Genomic DNA, 22305 nt, shown 5'->3' with positions numbered 1-22305 from the left:
ACCATTCTTAACAGCATTAACAAATGAGACAAAAAGACCTAAAGGCCCTTGTGTGCCCCTGTGTGTGCCCCTGTGTGTGCCCCTGTGTGTGTGTGTGTGTGTGTGTGTGTGTGTGGGGCTTATGCAAATATTCATTAGACAATTGTACCAGGAAGTTTCAGTAAAAAAAAAATCCCCCACCAGTTTCTCCAAGTTCCTCATTCTGTTGGCTGAGTGTAACAGTACATGTCGACCGGCTGACCCAGTTGCCGAGCCAAAAGTCTGTCTGTCCACCAGTCTGTCTGTCATCAAATGAAAATCAAAGGGAAGAAATCTAAGGACTAAGACATTTCTTCACAGTGGATGATCTGTTTCTTTAAGTGGGGATACACACTGAGAGAGGTAAGCGCTAATGCACTTGAGGTGTGAATGACAGATGTGCAACAGGTCACTGTGCTATCAGTCTATTTATATTCACTCACAGACAGAATAAAAGAATTGAAAACATGTTTTCTAGTCTAATTTGTGGAATAAAATTAACCACTGAGCCACTACACTGAAAATTATAGGCTTGGTTGTGATTTTTGTTATAATGTACCAGAGCATTTCAGAGAGTAACTTGAGTTAATTACAGAAAATATTTCAGTTACTGTTGGATTTTTATTTATTTAGAATTTATTTATTTGGAATCAAGGACTTATCTCCTCATGTATTTATTTATTTATTTGAAGTATGGTTTGTCCAGGTTTGAAAATTAAAATTTAAGGAATCTTTTGTGAACTGTACAATAATCAGTGGTTGAATTGAATGTGATGTAGGCATAGGTTTAGGGTGGAAATGTGTACTATATGCCATTATCATTTTGCAATTACTTGTATCAAATTCTGCAGTTGAATTTGTTCTTTCCTCTGGTTTCATTTCTTCACCATTCCAGCCTTTGGCTCAGTCCATCACTAAAGAAGGAAGTTTGTATGTTGGTCATAGGCACGCACACTGAGTGAGTGTGTGTGTGCGTGTGCGTGTGTGCTCCTAATCTGTTCCGACCCCTGCTTTCCGGCTGTTTGCTGACTGTCGAGTTAAAAATATAACAGAGGCACTGAACCAATAAATCACATAACCAACAACAAACTGCCAACCTGCTGGTAACAACACATTTTTATTCACCATCATGAATACTGTCATCTTGATTCATAAACCTCTATTTAGACAAGTTAAAAACTCGCTGAGCATCAATACAGGTTTTTAGGTGTGCTGCTTTTCTGTTGCCTTTGGGGTGATGGTATTTCAACTCTTTTTTCCCCCCTAACTCTTTCCAAACAATCTGTCAGATTCAGGTCAGGAGCTGACCCCAATCTGTCATCAGAATATCTTTGGGCACACTTTTATTTGCATACTATTACTCAAAAACTTTCCCTTTCTTTTGGCGCTAAAAGGGTCAGTTGTTTTGAGCTGCTTTTGGAGGTTTTAAAACTTTTAGTATTCAATGTGGGGTTTAGGTACCAGAATGGCTCTAACCTTTTCCTAAAGTGCCACTTACAGATAAAAAATATATATATATGTGGTTCCCAAATAATAAATCCTTTTGACTTATAGTGATCCCGACGCCACAACAAGTAGGGTGAAGTCAGGTAATGTGGGACGTCAGGTAAATCGCAACAAATTAGGTTTTACATCTTTAGCTCTTTAACAAGTGATAGCTAGTCACCAAACATGTTTCTGAGTTGCTGCTATAAATGTCATTTACATAAAACAATCATTTTTATTGGTCTGAGATAACTAGGATGGGCAGAGCAAAGAGAAAAATCACTGGTCCCAGAACTTGCAAGTATGTTGGTAATAAGAATATTGCAGCTAAAACAATATGGGTAATCAAAATATTTTTACAACACTCTTTACTTTTTGTGGTACAGGGTTTTATGTGAGTTCTTAATGCATTCAAGTAAAATGGGGGGAAAATTAAGCTTAAGTGGGACATTTTTCAAAAATGACACCAGCAAGTCTAGGCTAAGGTGCCATAAAATCATGACTTGTACTAATGAGTGCCACCCTGTCAAAATTCAGATATTTTTAGTACTTTTGTCACAAAAAAAAATAAAAATTAAATAGGATGCCACGAGTCCATGTCAGCCACAAAAAGACATATTTTTTTGAATTTCCAAAGGTTAAGTGAAAGATTTTAAATTCATGACTCTACTGAAAATGAATTTAATCATTTGGGGAAAAAAAAGATTGTCCCATTTTACCTTACCAACCGTCCCATTTTACCTAAAATGTCACCTGAGTAATATCGGTGTACTAAATGTATTTGAAGGTTCAAAGTCTCTAAATTATTTTACTTAACTTTTTTTTTATTCATACAAAAGTAGAGCAGAGAACCATGACAAGTTATAAAAGTAACTCTTCAGGTAGTCTGCAGAGTTTTAGGCGGTTTTCTTGATAATCTACCAAAAGGTGTCCCAAATAACCTGACTATACACTACACCTTTGTGGTTTTTAAGTGGAATGTCTCTGTTATTGGATGGAGTACCCTAAGGTTTGCAACAGACATTCATGTCTACTAATGACCTCCCCGTCAGCCTCAGCTGTATGGTAGACAAAAGTCAGGGCAAAGGTGTGAAATTTAAGTATCTTGAGCTGCCTTGCAGGCCAAAACAAAGTTGTCTTCATGACAACTGATTGTAAATGTAACCATGGTTGGCTGTCTTTGTCAATAGTGATTTATCTTGACTTTTGACATGTGACCTACTTTATTTTCTGACTGGCCTGGACCATTTACTGTACGACCTACTGTCTACTGGTGAACTTCTATATAGCCCTTCTATATAACCCACAATATAGCTAAACCTAACCCTAGGCGTGTTCCTCCTGTTGGTTTGTGTTCAGTCATGCACTTCAGTTTCCTGGAGAAAGAGCGACAGTGTTGTTTTTCTTCTTTTCGAAAGCAGGTTTTATATTTCTGACCAACATGTACTGCTGCTTCTGCGATGCCTCGGTTTCTCTGCATCCTATCAATTTTATCATATTGTCAACTTAGTTATGCTCCGTTGACCATCATCTGTTCGTAGGCTTACTATGATTCATCATATAAGTAAATTTCTGCCTTCACATGCCAAACATCATTCAAGGAAGTTATTTGATATCATTGAAGTGTTTGTCATAATAATCACTGTAATCTATATCAGTTTACCTGCTTGTGTGTGTGTGTGTGTGTGTGTGTGCGCGCACATGCGAGTGCTCAACCGGACTGTTGAATTGTATGCAAGACATCTGCAATTAAAGGGATGATTTACTTACACACACAAGTAAAACTAAAAAGCAGTTATTTAAATATTCAGCGACTAAGTTTTAACATTACCAAATACCGAAACTAACTATAGCATAAGAAGAATTAACCAAAATAAGGTAAAAAAGGGTAACGCAAGGCTTTAGTAAATGAAAAAATAACAAAGAGGAAGCAAACGGTGAGCATTTAGCCAACAGTATACTGTACTGGATTATTAAAGCTGAACTTAACAATGCTGGCAAAATTATTAAATATTCCCAAATGAGTAAGTTTAAATAAATATAGTATGCTGGTTGCTCCAGGAAACAAATCAAAAGCTTCTGCTGAATGTGAACTTTGACTAAAATCAGTTTTTACTTTCTGTCTGCATCAATGAAAGAACCCTTATCACATTTCCTTATAGCACATAAACTTTTTGTAAAGGTCACAAGGACAATTTGCAAAATACTTCAGCGTATAAATTATTTTATAACTTTGCACTTTAGCATGGTGTGCGCGTGGGTGTGTGTTTTCTTTGAACTTCAATACAGCAGGTGATATTGGGATGTCAGCTGTTGACAGGTTTGCTCGCAATTGTCATGTCTTCCTCTTTAATGCCCTTTAAAAGTTACTTCACTGGCATAAGTCATGTGAAAATACAAAGCACGCGTCAAAAAAAGTTGTCAGTGTAAAAAAAAATTCAGACAGGAAGAGAGTGAATAGGGTCCACATGCTCATCTCAAGTCAAGCTTTCAGCCATGGACCCCAGGGGACAATGGACCTCAGGGGATAGACATGCAGAGGGCCCCGCCGTCATGCAAAGACGCACATTTTATAGATGTTTAGCCTCTTTTTTTAAAATGTTATTTTTTTTGTCTCTTTGTAGTAGTTATGCAAATCTCTCTGGTTTTGCATGTCTTTTGATCATCTCTTGGTGTACATTTTGTGGTCATTTTGAGTCTGTAGTTGCCTTGGGTCACTTTGTGGTCATTTTGTTTCTCTTTGTGGTCATTTTGTTTCTCTTTGTGGTCATTTTGAGCCAATTTGTGGTCATTTTAGCTCTCTTTGTGGTCATTTTGACTCTCTTAGTGGTCACTTTGTGTCTCTGTAGTCATTTTGTGTCTCTTTGAGGTCATTATGAGTCTCTTTGTAGTTGCTTTGGGTCATTTTATGGTCATTTTTTTGCATCTTTGCAGTCATTTTTTGTCTCTTACTGATCAGTATGTGTCTCTTTGAGTGACATTTCGGTGGGCCTTGACACTTTGGTCCCCTGGGCCTGTGTGTGGTAGGCCTGTTCAGTAATCCATTAATGAACACAGAAGGTGACTGTCATTAACAGTTCACTGTCAAAAAGGCTGCTACAGACCATCACAGATACACACTATTACTTACACTAATAATCTACCACACCCCTTCTGAACTACCACCATTTGTTGCACAGGAAGCACATTGACAAAGATTTAGTGGTCATTTTGTTGCATGTACCAATCTGTGTGAGCTTGAGCGCAAATGTCACAGTGTGTCAGTGTTTGTGGGCCTCTTGTTGTCACGCAGACAACAGACTGACCTCAAGCCACAATCAAAAATAACAATACTGGCAACTGCAGCAGTACTCGTCAGTTAACAGCACCTTTATGACTGATTCTCCGATTTTGTTGTAGCACTCATAGGAGTGTCCTGCAAGCTCACTGTTGATGTTTTGAAACAGCTGTGAACTGAACTACAGTAACTTTAAAAGAAATTGTGATGTTTTCTAAATACAAGTTTTGTCAAATCGGTGAGCATGTTTCTTTCTTAGTTCATGTTATGGGGTTTTTTTTCTGTATTTTGAAGAGTGTTGAGCTATCAGTGCAGTGCCACCGATCAAAACTGCAATCTTTCAGATTGTATAGACTTTTTTTTGAAGTAGGTAAACTGAAACTGGAACTGTATTAGCTACAGTTGATGGTGGTCGGCTCACCCGCTGTTCTGAAAACAGATTTCATATGTATGTATGTATGTATGCTGTAGCAAAAATTTACAGCTGTGGACAGGGACAGCAACAAAACATATTTTAGCCTCCTAAAAACAAGGTCCACCCAAAAACAGCAATGTGAGTTTAAGTGTAGATTTAGGATATTTTAGCTGCCATATATTGCTGTCAGGCAGGCCTAGTCAGCAGGGAAATGAAGCCGTTATCTCTCCTCTCTTAAAAGCCACCAGACTCCATTGACAAAAACAGTCATTTTACCTTGCTGAACATGGGAGTTGCTGGTCTACCACTGCCTCCATCAGTGTGTCATTTTGTGACTTTGGTGAATTAATGGGTTTGTTCGGATTTACAGAAGTCACAAAATTACACATACAAACTAACTGATTGAGTAGACCAGCAACTCCCCTGTTCAGCAAGGAAAAACCACAGTTTTTATCGATGGAGTCTGGTGTCTTTGAGAGCAAGCATATACAGTATAAGCCTCAGTAACATCAGAGGGCTGTCTTATGGCAAGGTAAAGCAGTGAAAATATTCTAAATATACTGAAAATGATATGAATTTTTGGGTAAAGTGCCTTTTGCTGCTGCCCCCACTCACAGCAGAACATGAGTTTCAAAGTATATTTGTGCATTTCCACTTTGACTTTTTTTTAACACCAAGGGATTTAAAAAAAGGAAAACTGTTCACGTCACTAGTTTGGTCTTGTGTTATTTTTACATGTGAGAGCCAAAGAGTCACAGGTGTTTGGTGCCAAACATTTTAAGAATTGTTGACTTCAGCAGCTGTAAATGGTAAAGGTCTAACGGTTCAGTTCACTCTTCCTTTTTCTCACTTCCCCCCTGCAGGCAGTATGGGCTGTATGAAGTCCACGCTGAGCGGAGGTCTGAGCAGAGGTGTGGAGGTGAAGAGCGGCCAGCAGACTGTACGTACCGACTACACGCACTATGTCAGAGACCCCACCTCCAATACAAAAAACAACATAGTAAGTAGTCAGACAGTCGGGCTGAGCAAAACCAAGAATTTCAGTAGTAGACAGTAAGACACTGATCGCTGCTTTTGAGATAACCAAAGTAGAAAAAAAGTCACAGCATGAAAGTCGTGAATTTTATGTTGTTGTTCTTTATGAGCCCTTGGGGAATTTAAAAAAAGTAAACAAATGGAAAATGTCAGCGAAAGGAAATATTCATTTCTCAAGAGAGTATTTTACAATTTAGATACACCCTTTCCTATTGATTCGGATTATGACTCAGATATTTCCTAATGAATGGAACTTCCTTGTCTCACACGATTACATCAAGCAGAAGGAAATGAACAGATTTTGAAAGTCTGTAGCCTACAAGTGATAACTATATCAGCCAGACAGACAGATAGCATTAACTTTTGTAATTTGTATTATGTAACGTTTATTTTCTGATCCTAAAAGAAACCCTTGGTCTGTCCTTTGTAGCAGAATAACTCCCTGTTACCCGGTCAAGTGTTTCAAAAGATGGAAGGTGAGCCACATGTCTTCAGTTTTTATGTTTCAGTCTTTCTTTCTTACTTTCTATTGTAAAAGTAAAAATAAATACATTGTTCGATCTTACACTTGAAAACAAAAAAAAAGCAAGGAAAGGAGGTAAGGATGAAGTAACATCTTCCTAATGTGACCTCAGTGTCATAGATGTAGGAAAAAATACCTACAGTAATATGAGGCTTCAGCATTCTGAGTTAGCCCAATTAAGCGGTTATCAATATAAGTTATCAATATAATGATAAACCAAACCAGTCTGCTCAGCCTCTCTGTCCCACTGCGCTCCTCAGTTTTTTTAATGCTTAGAAATAACTAAGGCTCTCCAATCACATCAGTCATAAAAATATGTTTGTTACATGCCAGTTTCTGCTCATTACATGCATACACTGTATTTTCAAAATAAAAGTGAATACATGTTCATTGGAAATGTAAGTTTCAGCACCAAAACTATTTCAGGTTCAAGACAAGATCATGGTTTGGGTTAAAAAATATTGCTGGTGAGCCAGACCCAAAAAAACACCTGTTGGTGGCGCATTATCATGGCTGTGTTGATTTGGGTCACTTATCATGCTTCTCAGGTTGTGCATTAAATTACTGATTGATTAAGGTTGACATTACTATGTCAGAGTACAATAATTGGGTGTACAGCCCATTTTTAGCAGGTTTTCCTGTGTTTAAAAAGCTTGTGAGCACTTACTTATTTTGGAGGAAAAGGGCTATTACAGTCTGCCCTCCCACTACTGCAGACATACCTGCAGCTTCCTCTTTACTCCAACTGCTGAGTATCTGCTTTCTGTTCCACTCTTACACATTTTATTATGATTTTACATGTAAATTTTTACCCTTTAAGAAAAAAATAAAACAAAACCTAAGTAGAAGTGACATTATTAATTTTTTAAAAAACAACATTGTTACAGTAAGAGGAGCAAATGTAATTTGATATCCTTGTGGGCATGTGAGTGTTTTATTAAAATAGACTTTAATGTATCTAAAACTATTTTTTAATGTTGCAAAATTATTTGTTACTAATTTTCTGTTTCCTCTCTCAGAGCAAAGCGTGGGTAAAATTGTGATCGGCCTTTATCCGTATGAAGCCGTGCATCCCGACGACTTAGGATTCAAGAAGGGAGAAAAGATGAAAATCTTAGAGGAGTGAGTGTCTGATATTGATGGGGGACTGATTCAACTTTAAGAAATATTCATCATCATTAATTTATATACTGCATCATGAAAGGCGAGAGGCAAAGATGAACACGCTACGAAATGGGAGCACTGTTTCCACTGTATACCCATGAGAAGACCGTCAGAGTCATGTACAGTTCACAGTAACCTCTTCAACCCAGATAGACCTACTGATCCATCAGTCATTACAAACTCTTGCGTCACTTGAAAATATTCAAACACATAGAGCCTACTTGCCAAGAGTGTCAAAAGTTCAATACCAATATATTTCAGAAGACGCACCCATTAAATAATGAAAATAGTTCCTCTGTATACTTCATAAAGTTGCAATGAAGTGTTGGAAGGCTGATGAATAGATATATTCTGATGGGTACATTATATAAATGTATATATTCCTACTTTGAAGTCTGATTAAGATGGAAATTAACCAGAAAATCAAGGTTCAAGAGGCCATAGGTCAAATCACAATGATTATTAACATTAAAGTCCTAGTGGATAACCCCTGTATCACGAACAAACACTTTAAAGGCACTGAGCAAACAGGGGGGAGGAACAACTGAGATCTTGAGAGAAAATGCTTGAGTCTTGCTGTGTACGGGAGTGCAAACCTGCTCCAAGCTCTCAACTCAACATGGCTTTTTCATGATTCTTTCATCTCCTTCATCGAGGCTAAAATACGACTGACGTTTTCATATCTCATTAGAAACAACACTTTAACTTCAATGATTTTTTTTCCTTAAAGAGGCCCCTTTTATATCATTGAGTAAACTGACGACCCCCGACTAAGTGACATACTTTACGAATATTTCATCTCATATTCAGTGCATAACGATGACAGTACAAAGAAGCTGACAAGCTGTAAAATAACTTAGATAGTGAAAGTAAAATATTCAGGAAGTTTGGGTAAAATTATCAATTTGTATGAATTTTAAGCAAATTATTCCCTGTCCGAGCTGAGTTTTCCAGAGATATTTAAGGGAACTTTTAAAATAACTTTTTCATTTTTTAACAATCATACATACTTAAAGGCCTTCCTTTCGAAAAATTCAGTGTGTCCTCTCCCTGACACTTGGCCATTGTTCTATTAGCTCTTTGGCTGTTTAAACTGCAGACTTTTCTTAAGCAGGAGGAGGCTGTTTAGCAGCACACATGTCCTGTGAGACTGAAGGGCCGTTTACACTGCAACGGTTCCTGTATGAAACATTAAACTTTTGTTGCAGTTTGGCCTTGTGTTCACATGACAACAGTGTTTTGGGAGCCTGAAAACGCAAACCTTTGAAACTGGGTTCCAGAGTGTAAGTTTTTGAAAACACCACCCATGTGTCATTACAAAGTTATACCGCCAACTACTGGCCTGGCATGCATACTACAGCTTTTTTGGTTGTTTTTGCAGGCCCGTGTACAGGATAATCATTTTCCACATGAACGCAGATTTTCTAAAAATCACAAAGGAAAGACTTTACCATTTTTGGTAGGGCCATTCTCGTCGAAAATAGCCTTAGTTTATATTTTTATCTTTTCTGCCATTTTATCTTGAATGGTAATGTACACCCTAAAAATAATTTAATTTCGTTTTCTTCACAAAATGAATCAAATGCTGAGATATAAGCCCAATATACTTTTTAAAACGCTTTTTAAACCCCTTGAAATCAAGAAGGCCTTGCGACCCCTTTGTGAAGATCTGGCAACCCTCAGTGCAGGTTGGGAACCCCAAGGTTGGGAACCAGTGCTTTAACCACCGTTTAGTTGCAGCCTAATTTACCTGTTTGGCCACAGACTAAAGAAAACAAGAGCTTGAGTTTACCCAAAACTAGCAGTTAGTCAGACAAGCAGTTGCGATGTCATTGCTGGGTAGTGGCATATTCGGTATATCAAAGACTCTAGCAAAGCAGCAAAGTACATGAGATCAGCACAGCAGAAACATCAGATAGATCGGATCACCGTTCCTTAACTTTATGTCTTTAAATACTATAGTCATGGCTAAAAATTACAACAGAAACATATTTGCCGATTTCACATATCTCCGCAATACAAATCAGCTGCCATTTGTCTACCCAGAAGTGATTGTTGTTTGGCGTCATGGTGATTCGGTCTATTCTAGCACTTCAGGATACCCACAGGAGGTACTCTGTCAACACTGACATTCATAGAAAAAACAGTTGTGCTAAAATAGATTATTATTTCCTGCAGACATGGGGAGTGGTGGAAAGCAAAGTCATTGACAACCAACAAAGAAGGATTCATCCCGTGCAATTATGTTGCCCAAGCCGACACCATGGAAACAGAAGAGTGAGTAGCTCGTCTAAATACATGACTTTTTTTTGTTCTCAATAAACGCCCTCCAAAAAGGGATGTTTGATTTGACAAGCATTGTTTCATGCTGACAATAGACACCACAGTGGGAATACTAATGAGGCTATTATGCTTTATTAACTTCCCATATTTCATCTATACCGACTAAAAGGGAGGACTTCCAAGCTCTGAGACACCTGCTGCCACTTGTAAAAAATTGGAGGGATGTCAATATGAATTAAGAAATACAATATATTGTGTGAATTTCCTTACATTACAGGTGGTTTTTCAAGGACATCACAAGGAAGGATGCAGAGAGGCAGCTGTTGGCGCCAGCAAACAAACCAGGCTCTTATCTTATCAGGGAGAGTGAAACATCAAAAGGTATGGAAATCACAACAGCCCTCAGAGACACACATACATTCACTTTCAATATTCTGAGTTCCTTCAGCTTCATTTCAATTCACCAGTCACATTCTTTTACTCGATGATTTCCCCACAGGAAGTTACTCATTGTCCATCAGAGACGTGGACGCCCAGGGGACGGATTCCGTCAAACACTATAAGATCAGGATGATGGATAATGGCGGCTATTACATCTCTCCTAAAATCTCCTTCCAAGACATTGGCAGCATGATCAAACACTACCACAGTGAGTGCAGATCTGGGATGTAGGCGTTTAGGGCTGCAACTAACGATTATTTTGATAATCCAATAATCGGTCGATTACTTTTCGATTAATTGGTGAATCGTATTTAATAAAATAAAATAGAAATAATAATAAAATAAGACATTTTTTTTCTCTCATCACTCTGGTAAAAAATAGATTATCATTGACAACAGTGCTAAAAGTGCATAATCAGGTAGTTGCTTGAACACCCCTGAGCTCAAAATACTATTAAATTATAAAAAAAATAACTACAAAATCGATTCTGAAAAAATTCAAAAACTAAATGTTGACAGCATTTACAACATACTGTTATGTTTCCTTACTTTAAAACTGAACATCCGTCGTTTTTCGTCAAGACTTACTCTGCCGTTAAGCTCTCCTCCTCCTCACATTCACTTTTGTTTTAGATGCTGCATCTTAACCGTCGTGCTCGCATGTTGCCGTGTCACTTTTGCATATTTTGCAGCTAACACACTTTCTTGTTTTGCAATTTGACGTAAACAGTCCTACGGCACAGCGACTGACGTAGTAATCACACGACACAACGAACCAATAATTTGATTCGTTGCAAACAATTTAATAATCACTTATAATCAATTTTATCGATTCGTTGTTGCAGTCCTAGAGATGTTAAGTATACCTTGTTTAAGAACTGTCACCATACCCCTCTAATATGTTTGGCATCAGTTGGTGATATTTTTAATAAATCTAATGTAAACCTAAAGCTAATGTTTTATTCATAAAAACAATAATAAAAAAACACTAAAGCAAGTTTACCTTCCAGACAAAGCAGATGGCCTTTGTCGTAAGCTGGACCGTCCATGTGTGAAACCCAAAGCGCAGAAACCATGGGACAAAGATGCCTGGGAGATTTCCAAAGATTCCATTAAAATGGTGAAGAGACTCGGAGCAGGGCAGTTTGGAGAAGTCTGGATGGGTGAGTAAAGAGAAAATAAATTGCTAAACTTAGTCAATTATGTTAACAAGGAACAGCTTTTTAGGTTTAAACCCAATAAAAGAAAATGTAGATGACTTCCCCTGAAGAAAAAAGAAAGAAAAAGTCCAATTCCTTCAAGGGTCTTTTAGCAGCATCAAATGCTTAACAAGACTTTTTTAGATTACCAAAACGTTACAAATAACCTTCATGAACTAAGAACACACTGATATAGCAACAGCTAACATAGCAGCTATGTCTATACTCCGTGACTCTGGGGTTACGCCATGGTCATGTTACCTCATCAACGTTGTCGTGTGGTACCGGCTTGTCAACAGACAACACTCACCCGTCACATAAAGCAGCCACGCCCTTAATTGTGCATAACTTTAAGCCTTAACAGTAAACTGGTGAGTTATATAGAAATCCTATCCCAAAACATTCGTCATGACAGGGAAATTAGCTACAGAGGCCTTTAAACACCCTAAAAATAGCACATAAACATCAGTGGTTGGATGAACAGGCCTGTGCCTCATTCAGTTTCGCAGTGTGAGGATTTCAGTTTCTTTGTCTCATTTCTGTAAATTCAGAGCTGCAGTAGTGAACATTACAGGGAAGTTCCATTTCCCCCTAATTAAAACAAAAATGACTTCCTGCTTTTGTTACCTATTAGGTGTTTTACATAGTTTTGATCAGAACTGAGTCCTTTCCCTGAAAGGAAAAAGGTTCAAATGTGTCCATGAGGCATTCATGTGTGCATCAGTGTTTTATCCTCCATGTCTGAAATGTTTGAGTCTGAAATGAGATTTGCATTGGAAGTTCGGGAGCGGTGTTGATGACTGACAGACAGACACACATACACACACACAGGGGTGTGTAGAGAGGGCTAAAAGAAAAACAAGGTTTACACTTTCTTATGTTTCATGGATTAAAGACTTAGTCAGATTAATTATTCATTTAAAAAAAAAACTAGAATTGTTTTTTGAGCACTTACACAACTGGCTGCAATTCTTTGAAACAAGAGGGAAGTGTATGACAACATAGTGGTAAAAAGGGTTAATGTTGGCGTTGTCTCTTTGGGTGGGTAATGATGAGAAAGTTGTGGTCCTGGTTCCAGATTACCTTTTTTTAATGATAATATTACATAAAATACACAGAGAAATTACTGAACAAATATGTGTGGTTATCATTGATAAAAATGATCTTTCCAGCCACTGTATATTTGAGAATATCATAGATGTGTATTCATTGTAGTAAAACTATGTGTTTGGATGCTTTGGATGAAAAAAGAAACTGTGTCAAAACAGGTACAGTTAGTTTCACTAGCAGCTTGTTATGAGTGGCCCCAACACTGAACAGGCAGTGAAAATAGGACATAAAACCAACTGTATGAGCTTACAGTATGAACAGAGAGGAGGGGTTGTTGTCATCATGGTCAGCCGAAGTAAGAGGGAGAGTCTAAACTCACCACAATTTACCTCGTACTGTCTGGGGAAGCACTGTTAGGTCTCGTCTCTGCTTCATAATAGGAAACAGCTGGTTTCATAAACATCCCACAAATCCCACCAACAGCTCAGACTCACACTAACCCCGACTGAGCTTTTATATACCATCTCTCTCTCTCTGTGTAACCCCCCTGTCATGCTAATAACCAGCAGGCTCATATAGTGACATGGTACTGCGCTGTATGCAGTTTCAAATGTCTGTTCTTTTGTCAAACTGAAGTTCAGTAATCAAGTCATGCAACTTAATTAAAGTGAAGCAATGTGTAACTGTGACCCCCTCTTCACAGATACTTTATTCTGAGATTGTTAATTTGATTTTTGGAAGCGTTACTGTTAATCTTTCCAGTATTTCCAACACGTTCTCACCCCACATCACCACATATTGCCACTTTGCAGTAGACTTCCACGTCTATATATTATGCACTAGGTATCCTTCGTTCTACGATGGCACTGTCGTGATGTCAACAAATGCACATGGTGGGATGAACACATGGTTATGTTTAAGCAACACAAGCACATGGCAATCAATGCGGGATGTAAAGAAAAGCACATGCTGGCACGGATGGGCAATAAGGGAACAAAAATAAAATTAAAAAAAAAATAAATAAATAAAATTCACATTCAGACAGGAAGCGAAAACTAGACTCCTGCATGAATGTCTGGGATTTGTTCCAATTGATCCATCCATCACCACTCCCGCCTGCCCTATAGTGACCTTCGTGCTCCATATATCATGTAGTTACCAGCACCTTTCAACAGCATCCAGTGGTGTGTCACGAGGATGCAGCAAAAGGTGTTTTTTCGGGATCTTACACCAAAAGCACTGCGAAAGCAGCTATATTTGACGACTTCGGAATGGGAGCAGGCTGGTATTTCATAATCATCACTAGAAACTTAACCAAAAAAAAAAAAAAAGAACTGACGTTTTTTGTAAACTAACCATAGTTCTTGGTGTTGTATTTACTGTGCTGTATATTTGTCTTGTGCTGCGTTGGAATTGCACAGATCTGACTGAATGACTGTGAGAGTGAAAGCATCTTTATGTTGTAAAACTGCAGCTTCACAGTTCTAGCTGTGACTGTGTATATGGCCCACTACTCAAAATTTAAAAGTGAAAAGTGAAAAAGCTAGCATATGTTATTACTCTTTGTTTACTGAACTGTTACTAAAGCAGTCACATCACCATGCACAATTTTCAGACCCACCCTGCTCCAGCTGCTGTGTGAGAAGTGAAAGTGAAAACACCTGTGTGTGTCCTTTCGGCTTTTTAAACTGAGCAAATGGAACAACTGGCATGAATACCTTTTTAAAGGGGCGCTCTGCTGATATGACACATCAAGATGAGTGTACTAGTAATGGAGAGAACGCCTCAGTGTGTGAAAGTAGTTATTGTCCTTCTGGTTCTAAAGATTATGGGTCTATTAATGAAGTGCTTGTGTCTGACAATATGATGATATGGTGCTTTTTGGAATGACTGCTTTTTGGATTCATTGCTTTTGGATCTTATCCAATAGGGGCTTAAAAGCTAATCACATGACCCCTAATTTTATGGAAATGTAATATGTGTGTCTAGTTAAAGTTTCTCAAACTCATTCAATATTTTAGCTTCAACGCACACAAAAATCGTGTATTTTCTATTTTAGCATCATGCATTATCAGCTGTGTGATGTTTTTCTGCATCAATAAATACTGTACTACTGTTATAGCATCAAAAGTGATGTCCTTTTTCAAAGTTATAGCCTGTCAGACATTGTCTAATATTCATAGCTCACCAAAGCCAAGCAGCATGTCAAGCAGATGGTTTGACACTTTCACAGAAATGTATTAATATTCTCCATTTCTCCCCAAATCTCTCCATCGCCCTCTTGTCTGCACAATCAGCTCACTACAACAATGCAACCACAGTGGCGGTGAAGACGCTGAAGCCGGGCACCATGACTGCTGAGGCTTTCATGGAAGAAGCCAACGTCATGAAGACGCTGCAGCACGACAGGCTGGTGCGGCTCTACGCTGTCGTCACCAAGACACAACCCATCTACATCATCACGGAATTTATGGCTAACGGTACATGAGCTTGATACTCTTATCTTGAGCAGCTTCTCATGAGAGAAGCAGTGAAGACATTTAGAATAAGCATCCAGTAATAAAAAGTGCAGAGGTCAGCAGCTCAGTATTGGGACATACAGAATTCATGTGACCACACGCTGATCTGAGGAATTTGTCTGGACACAGACATCAAAGACACTGACAGTGTTTCTTGTTACATCTTGTTTCCAGGCAGCCTACTAGACTTCCTAAAAAGCGACGCAGGATGCAAACTGCAACTCCCCAAGCTCATCGATTTCTCAGCGCAGGTGATTTGCACACTGACCACAACATGCTGTTTTTTCTTACAGCTATCTCACTGCCATGGTTGCGAAACAGACGCAACGTCACTGTTTCCATTGTTGAACTGAAAGAAGGAACCATAACCAAAAGTTTTAAAAAAAAAATTGATGTTGCACTGATAAAGATTACAAAAATAAACATTGAAAAAATATATATTAATAGAGTTTTAATTGGAACAGTTCTTTCAAGGAAATTAGTGTTTTCTGCAACAATTAGTGGGAAATTATGTAATTCTTCGCAGAAAATCTCCTAGAAAATTATTAGGGAATTTACAGACTGGTTAAATGAGGCTTTATTGTCTTTTTTTTTCCTATTTATTACTTTTCCTCTGACAAAAAAATCACTTGAAAACAGCAAATCTTGCTTCTTAGTGTGTTTTTGAGTGACTGAATGAATGAAAAATGAATTAATATTTAATCAGTTCTACCAGTTTACTAATTTTTTTCCATTCGTGCTCATCCAATTTGAATGAAAATTAGGGATGCAGAAAACTATCAGCACGTCACCTGCTTTAAAATGAAAAATCGAAACTGGCCTACATGCTGATTTCTGCCAATATCACAAACTGATGTTTTTTCTTGAAAAAGTGAACAAGCAAACTTAACAGCAGCCCCAAGTTGAAGTATTTTTCTTATTTTGTACAATAAATAAATATCACATACATTAAAAACATTGTGTTTCATGTGTCTACCTGCTGGTGGGCCATCATGATAAGAGTCTGCATAATACAATGTCGTTTCTACTACAGGCGAGACTTGGTGATCACTGAAATAAGGTGTGAAAAAAATGGATGTTTAAATATGAGTTATCAGCCAAATGAGTGGTTTTTATGTCATCATATCTGATATTGGCAAAAAATCCAGTATCATGCATGCCTAATGAAAATTGGTAATAACAGATGATACAGTGCAGCTCTGTACACCATGCTTTCCTTGTGCTGTTGCAGATCGCAGAGGGCATGGCGTACATCGAGAAGAAGAATTACATCCACAGAGACCTGAGAGCAGCTAATGTCCTGGTGTCAGAGAGTCTGCTCTGTAAAATAGCTGATTTTGGACTGGCCAGAATCATAGAGGATGACGAATACTCTGCCAGAGAGGGTAAGCTCTGTGTGTGTGTGTGTGTGTGTGTGTGTGTGTGTGTGTGTGTGTGTGTGTGTGTGTGTGTATGTGTCAATGTTATTTAGTTTTCCCATCACAAAAAAGCTGACTACCTGACTGGATAGTTATGACACATTCAAGTAAAAATCCCCTTTGTGGAGCTGGAAGAGGAATTGACAACTATTTTTTTGTAAAGACCAGTGTGTTTTCTGACAAGCCAGACTTTTGGTTTCATTTACTGGTTGCTCAACTTCTTCCATCTCATTTCATGTGCACCAATACCACAATGACCAGTGCCTCAGATGGCCTTAGACCACATACTGGGTGTATTTCCTTTAATACTGAGCCCAGTCTCAGGTGCAGTCTACAATACTACGGTGTACACAGAGACAGGTGGGAAAAGTGTGGGTGCGTTCCAAATCACATACTTTTTATTTTTATTTTACGGCTGCCCTTAACGAGTATGTACTGTTGCATGCAGTACACACAAAATCAGGGCAGACTATTTCTTCATAATACTTTGCCCTGAACATTGACCCTCTTTTTCATATATTTGTTACCGTGGAAATAGGCCAAAACAAATCACCCTTTGCCAAAACTCATCAGAAACGGAGGTTAATCCAGGAAGCTCTGCTGTTGTTACTTAACAATGTGTAACTTTTAACCCTTTAAACCTGGGCAAATTGGTTGGAAAACCATGGGAAAAATGCAATAAGCACACTTAAGAAAAAATTGATAGAAATAGCAAGAAATAAAAATAATAAATAATTTACATATATATATATATATATATAACAACAACAACAACAAGAAAACAACAAGCTGGAAAGTAAAAAAAAAAGCAGAGAAATGAACTGAAATCACTGCTTAAAAATTATAGCATTTCTGCAAAATTATTTAAAATATATAATTCTAATTATACTTTTCTAGACATTTTTTCCTCGCATTTTTAGAAAAGTTTTGCTAAATCTACTATTTTCTTCTTCTCAATTTTAGGGAAATTCTTGGCATGTTGCTTATTGCCTTTTCCCCCATGTTTTTGAAAGAAATTGAACCAATTTAAAGGATTTTAAGGTTTTTTTTGTTTGGTTTTTTTTTTAATTTGCAAATGTTGGCATGCAAAAACAATGCAGTAGGTGTGTACTTAAAACAACACATTTCCCCCTTTTTCTTTTCCATACATAAACAACCCACCCACCCCACCCACTGGGTTTAAAGGTTTTAATACTTGTGAAAAGTGTATGAATGCAGCACAAGAAAAGTGATGTTGATGCAGGTTTCAAATGGTTAAGTTATAACTGAATACACTGAGGATTCTAACATTTTATATTCATTCAACTAGCCTAAGCGTTTCTCTGTCATTTTTATTTCCATTGTAACTTTGTCAGTTGTCAATCGGCTGTCAACTGTTTGCAGCTCAGTCAATGTGACATATTTCCTGCTGCACAGAGGACTGCAGCTCAGAGTAGTCAGAAAAGCATGCTGGCTTGAATACTGCAAAATTTAACCATATGTAGTACAACATCATGGCACTAGATTAATTACACTGTATACTGGGACATACTATACAGTATGCTAGTATGGGTACTGGAAAGCACAGAGGACGTCTCTCTGTGTCATAACATGAAAGCTGATTGATCACTGATCTGGAACCAGGAGACACTGAAACTAAACTAAACTAAGTATATAAATAGAGTCTGAACCTTCCATGACTAACAGCATGGAGAGTAGAGGCGAGCTGTGTGGTAATGTGGAGGAGTGTGGGTTATTTACAGACAGCAGTTGATTTGTAATCGCCATTAGCAGATGTTATTAATCTCTTCTTTAATATCTTTGTACCATTTCATCAAGAGGTGGAAGCATGTCATTGTTTTGCAAATCAAAAGTAAGTTTCAAGCCTTTGCACTCAAGTCCCAAGTCTTCAAGCTTTGAGTTTCAAGTCCTAAACAGGTCATATATGCGCTCTTCAGCAAATGTGAGATGATTTTAAAAATAGAGTAATAATTTAATTAATTTACCAATGAATGCTTTTTAAAATTTGTATTTATTTGTTAGGACAAGTTTGATAAAAAAAGTTACTTGGCAAACAAAGTTGAAAGTCATTGTGTCTCCACCAGTCACATTTGGTAAACTGCAATTTATTTTTTCTTGAAGTTTGCATAGTTTTTTTTATGCCAACAAGATTATCTTTGGTATATTTTTTTTCATCATGGTTCTCTCCTGCAACTTGACTGGATGCAGTCAGATTGGTTTGAACAAAGTGGATGTGGAGAAACTCCACAGTCATGTGTTAATGGTGACATGATGGGTGTGTGTGTGTGTGTGTGTGTTTGTGTGTGTTTGTGTGTGTAAATGTGTGCATGTCCTCCCCAGGGGCCAAATTCCCCATCAAGTGGACCGCTCCAGAGGCCATCAACTATGGCTCCTTCACCATCAAGTCAGACATGTGGTCCTTCGGAGTCCTGCTCTATGAGATTATAACCTACGGGAAAATCCCCTACCCAGGTAAACATTAAAGGAAATTGTTTTTTTAGTTTTCTATATCATTCTGTAGCTTTTCAGTAGTGTTGCAGTATTAGTATTCAAATCTGAAGATTAAAATTTTGGTCAAAGTATGATTTAGCCTCAAAATGCTATTTCCCATAGCCCTCCCACATTTCCTCACGTGACTTGATGTAGGTTTCTGCATGATGACCATGCTCCATGTTAACTGCCTGCCAAATGTGCCTCTTTGTGAATGAGCCAAACCTTCTTTGACAATTGTGTGTTTTCATTCCCCCAACTAGCTTTATTCCTTTAACCCCCTTACCAGCTCCTTACTATTACAATTGTGAACTATTGTGTTTATATTCTGATTGACCCTACTGTGTATGACTGGCCTGGGCAATATGGGCTGAAAATTATATTGCGATATTTTTAGGCTATATCTCAACACACAATATATATCTCATTATTTTCAAATCTCCTCAAAAGCACTTCATTAATGCCAGCACTGGGAGATTGAATCAAACAGTACAAACAAATATAAAACATTACAAATTCCCTCTTTGATGCGACAATATTGTAGGAATGACTATATAATATTAACACAATTCAAAGTACAAAGTAATGTAGATATTATGACTAAGCGGGTGAAGGCAAGTATTAAAACAAGCAGAACTATCTGATAAGTTGAGAAAAGTACATCACTTAACTGTAATGCAACCTTTAAAATCAGGAAGAAAAAAAAACACCGATTCCATATCACAATATAACAATGGCTTATATCTAAAAAAATATATTGTCTCATATCTCGATACAATATATCTTTATATTGCCCAGCCCTATAGTGTATGACTTTAAATTAGCACTGGGGTCATTTCAAGGGTTAAGGGAATGCCAAGTATTTATTGATAGGATCCAGTTTAACAACAGCAAACCTCATAGCAAATCATTGCTTTAAAAACTCTCAAACAACTTGTGCAGTATAATCCAAGTCTTGGTTATCAAGTCATATTCTCAGACATGCATTTTTGCTAAAAACTTAACTGAAACTTATCTATGTTCTATTCATACAAGGAGTTTTGTGCAAAAATGTATGCTTTTTGGAAGTACTGAGCATCCAAATGCTTAAAGGCTCTTAGTGTAATGAAGCTTTACTGCCCTCACCTGGTGAGTTCATATAAAAAATAATTTTTCACTTATATAGTGCATTTCTACACTTCCCGACCACTCAAAGCACTTTTGCACCACAGAGTCACATTCACCCATTCATACACACATTTACACACTGTTGGTCAAGGTTACTGTACAAGGTGCCACCTGCTACTCAATTTCAAACACTCTCACAGCCACCGCAATCAGGAGCAATTTGGGATTCAGAATCTTGCCCAAGGATACTTCGACATACAAACTGCAGGAGCCACTCTAGCCGCTCTACTTCCTGAGCCACAGCTGTCCCAATATACGGAAGATAATAAGCTATAGTACAGTATTTCTATATTGCCTCGCAAAACCCTTCTATATTCACACCTCCTCTACCCGCTTTGTCCTCAGGTATGACTAAAGGAGAGGTGATCTCCTCGTTGCAGCGTGGCTACCGCATGCCTCAGCCCGACAACTGTCCTGACGAACTCTACACCATTCTGATGTCCTGCTGGAAGAGCAAACCAGAGGACAGGCCCACCTTTGAATACATGCAGAGCGTCCTGGATGACTTCTACACCGCCACAGAGGGACAATACCAGCAGCAACCATAGAGAGGGACACCTTCAGCCAAAGACATTTCACATTCACTCCAGATTATGTCTGGAGCTCAAGATATTATTCTATTTTTGTAATATTTTGTATATACCACATTTTGTGTACTTAAGTGCTATATTCTGGGGATATTGAGGAGATGGATTTTGCACAAAATTGATAAAAACAAACAGAGTCTTCCTTTTGTTTTTTGACACTTGTGCTGAGGCATTTTAGCATTTGGACCTGATACATTTCGATATGCATTATGTTTGTTGAGGGACTGCACAAACAGCTGACATTATAAAAATAATTTGCAAATGTAGGACTGAATATAGGAGGGTAAGAGTCTTGATTTTTGTACAAACTGCTGCCTTATAGAGCATGGGTATGTGTAAATAATAAGGCAAAATGGAAAACTGGATATGCTGCATATAGAAATAGCTGTCAAAGGTACGCTTCTGGTCATCCTTTCATACTGAGCAAACATTTAGAGATCATATATTTGACTTTAAAATGGTAATGTCTAATTTTATTGGTGTTATTTACAGTAAGTTTTTTCTTTGACCACAATGTGTAACTTTTTACACAACACAGTTTTGACCACAAACTGAGTCCATCTCAGAGGCTGTACTTAGTCTCTTTCAAACACAAAACTTTTGCCCAATGTGTGAATAGCAGCATTATATGCTATGATGTTCCGTAATAATATTTCCATTTGTGTGAATAGTTGAGAGCTCTATAAGGTGTGGACTATGTGTTTTGCATTTCATGATAAATATTTCATAAGCTGCTCTTACAAAGTGACGCCCATCTCTGGAAAAGAAACATGCTGTTTAATGTTTGAGTTGAGTCTGTTTGCTTGCTGTTTCATTGACCACCGAAGGGTTGATCACCTTTAAGTCCACTTCATATTGAAGTGCTGTACGTAGCTCTTGCTTGTTTTGTTTCTTTGTTTAGATGTAGTATTGTATAATCAAAAGTATGATATGGACGTTGAAGTTGCATTTCAATTAAATCTATACTGTGCAGATGAAGATTTTGAATACTGCAAAGTTTGTAAACACATCGGTCTACAAGCTGTTTGTCAGAATTTTTACTTAACCGGTTAAAATCTAAGCAAATTTGCTTAATTTCTTTCAAAAATATCGAAAGAAGGCAATGAGCAATGGAAGAGGAAATGACTCCAAAATTAGCAAGAAATTGCCTGCATATTACAAAAACAAACAAAAATGAAAACAAAACAAACAAAAAAAGACCTCAAAATAGTGCAAAAAAAAAGATAGTACTTTT

At 37.7% G+C, this 22305-nt stretch overlaps 1 protein-coding gene across 5 annotated transcripts; it reads left to right on the top strand.

Annotated features, from left to right (window-relative positions):
* Positions 1–218: 218 nt before the first annotated feature.
* lyn (LYN proto-oncogene, Src family tyrosine kinase) lies at positions 219–22049 on the top strand. Of its 5 annotated transcripts, none has more exons than XM_042497262.1 (13): positions 219–381; positions 6059–6135; positions 6664–6706; positions 7773–7875; positions 10096–10194; positions 10478–10581; positions 10700–10849; positions 11652–11804; positions 15188–15370; positions 15584–15660; positions 16641–16794; positions 19168–19299; positions 20830–22049. In XM_042497262.1, exons 2-13 carry the CDS (start codon positions 6064–6066, stop codon positions 21030–21032), a joined length of 1473 nt encoding a protein of 490 aa, XP_042353196.1. In that variant the 5' UTR covers positions 219–381; positions 6059–6063; the 3' UTR covers positions 21033–22049. The 5 variants fall into 5 exon arrangements, with proteins under 5 accessions (XP_042353196.1, XP_042353195.1, XP_042353194.1 ...); XM_042497261.1 differs by having other exon boundaries at positions 6661–6706; XM_042497260.1 differs by having other exon boundaries at positions 6059–6195.
* Positions 22050–22305: the final 256 nt, after the last annotated feature.

The sequence above is a fragment of the Plectropomus leopardus genome, chromosome 12 (assembly GCF_008729295.1).
Source record: "Plectropomus leopardus isolate mb chromosome 12, YSFRI_Pleo_2.0, whole genome shotgun sequence".
Classification (NCBI taxonomy): Eukaryota; Metazoa; Chordata; class Actinopteri; order Perciformes; family Serranidae; genus Plectropomus; species Plectropomus leopardus.
Note: the sequence above shows the minus strand (reverse complement) of the source record. Positions and strands in the feature narration are given on the sequence as shown.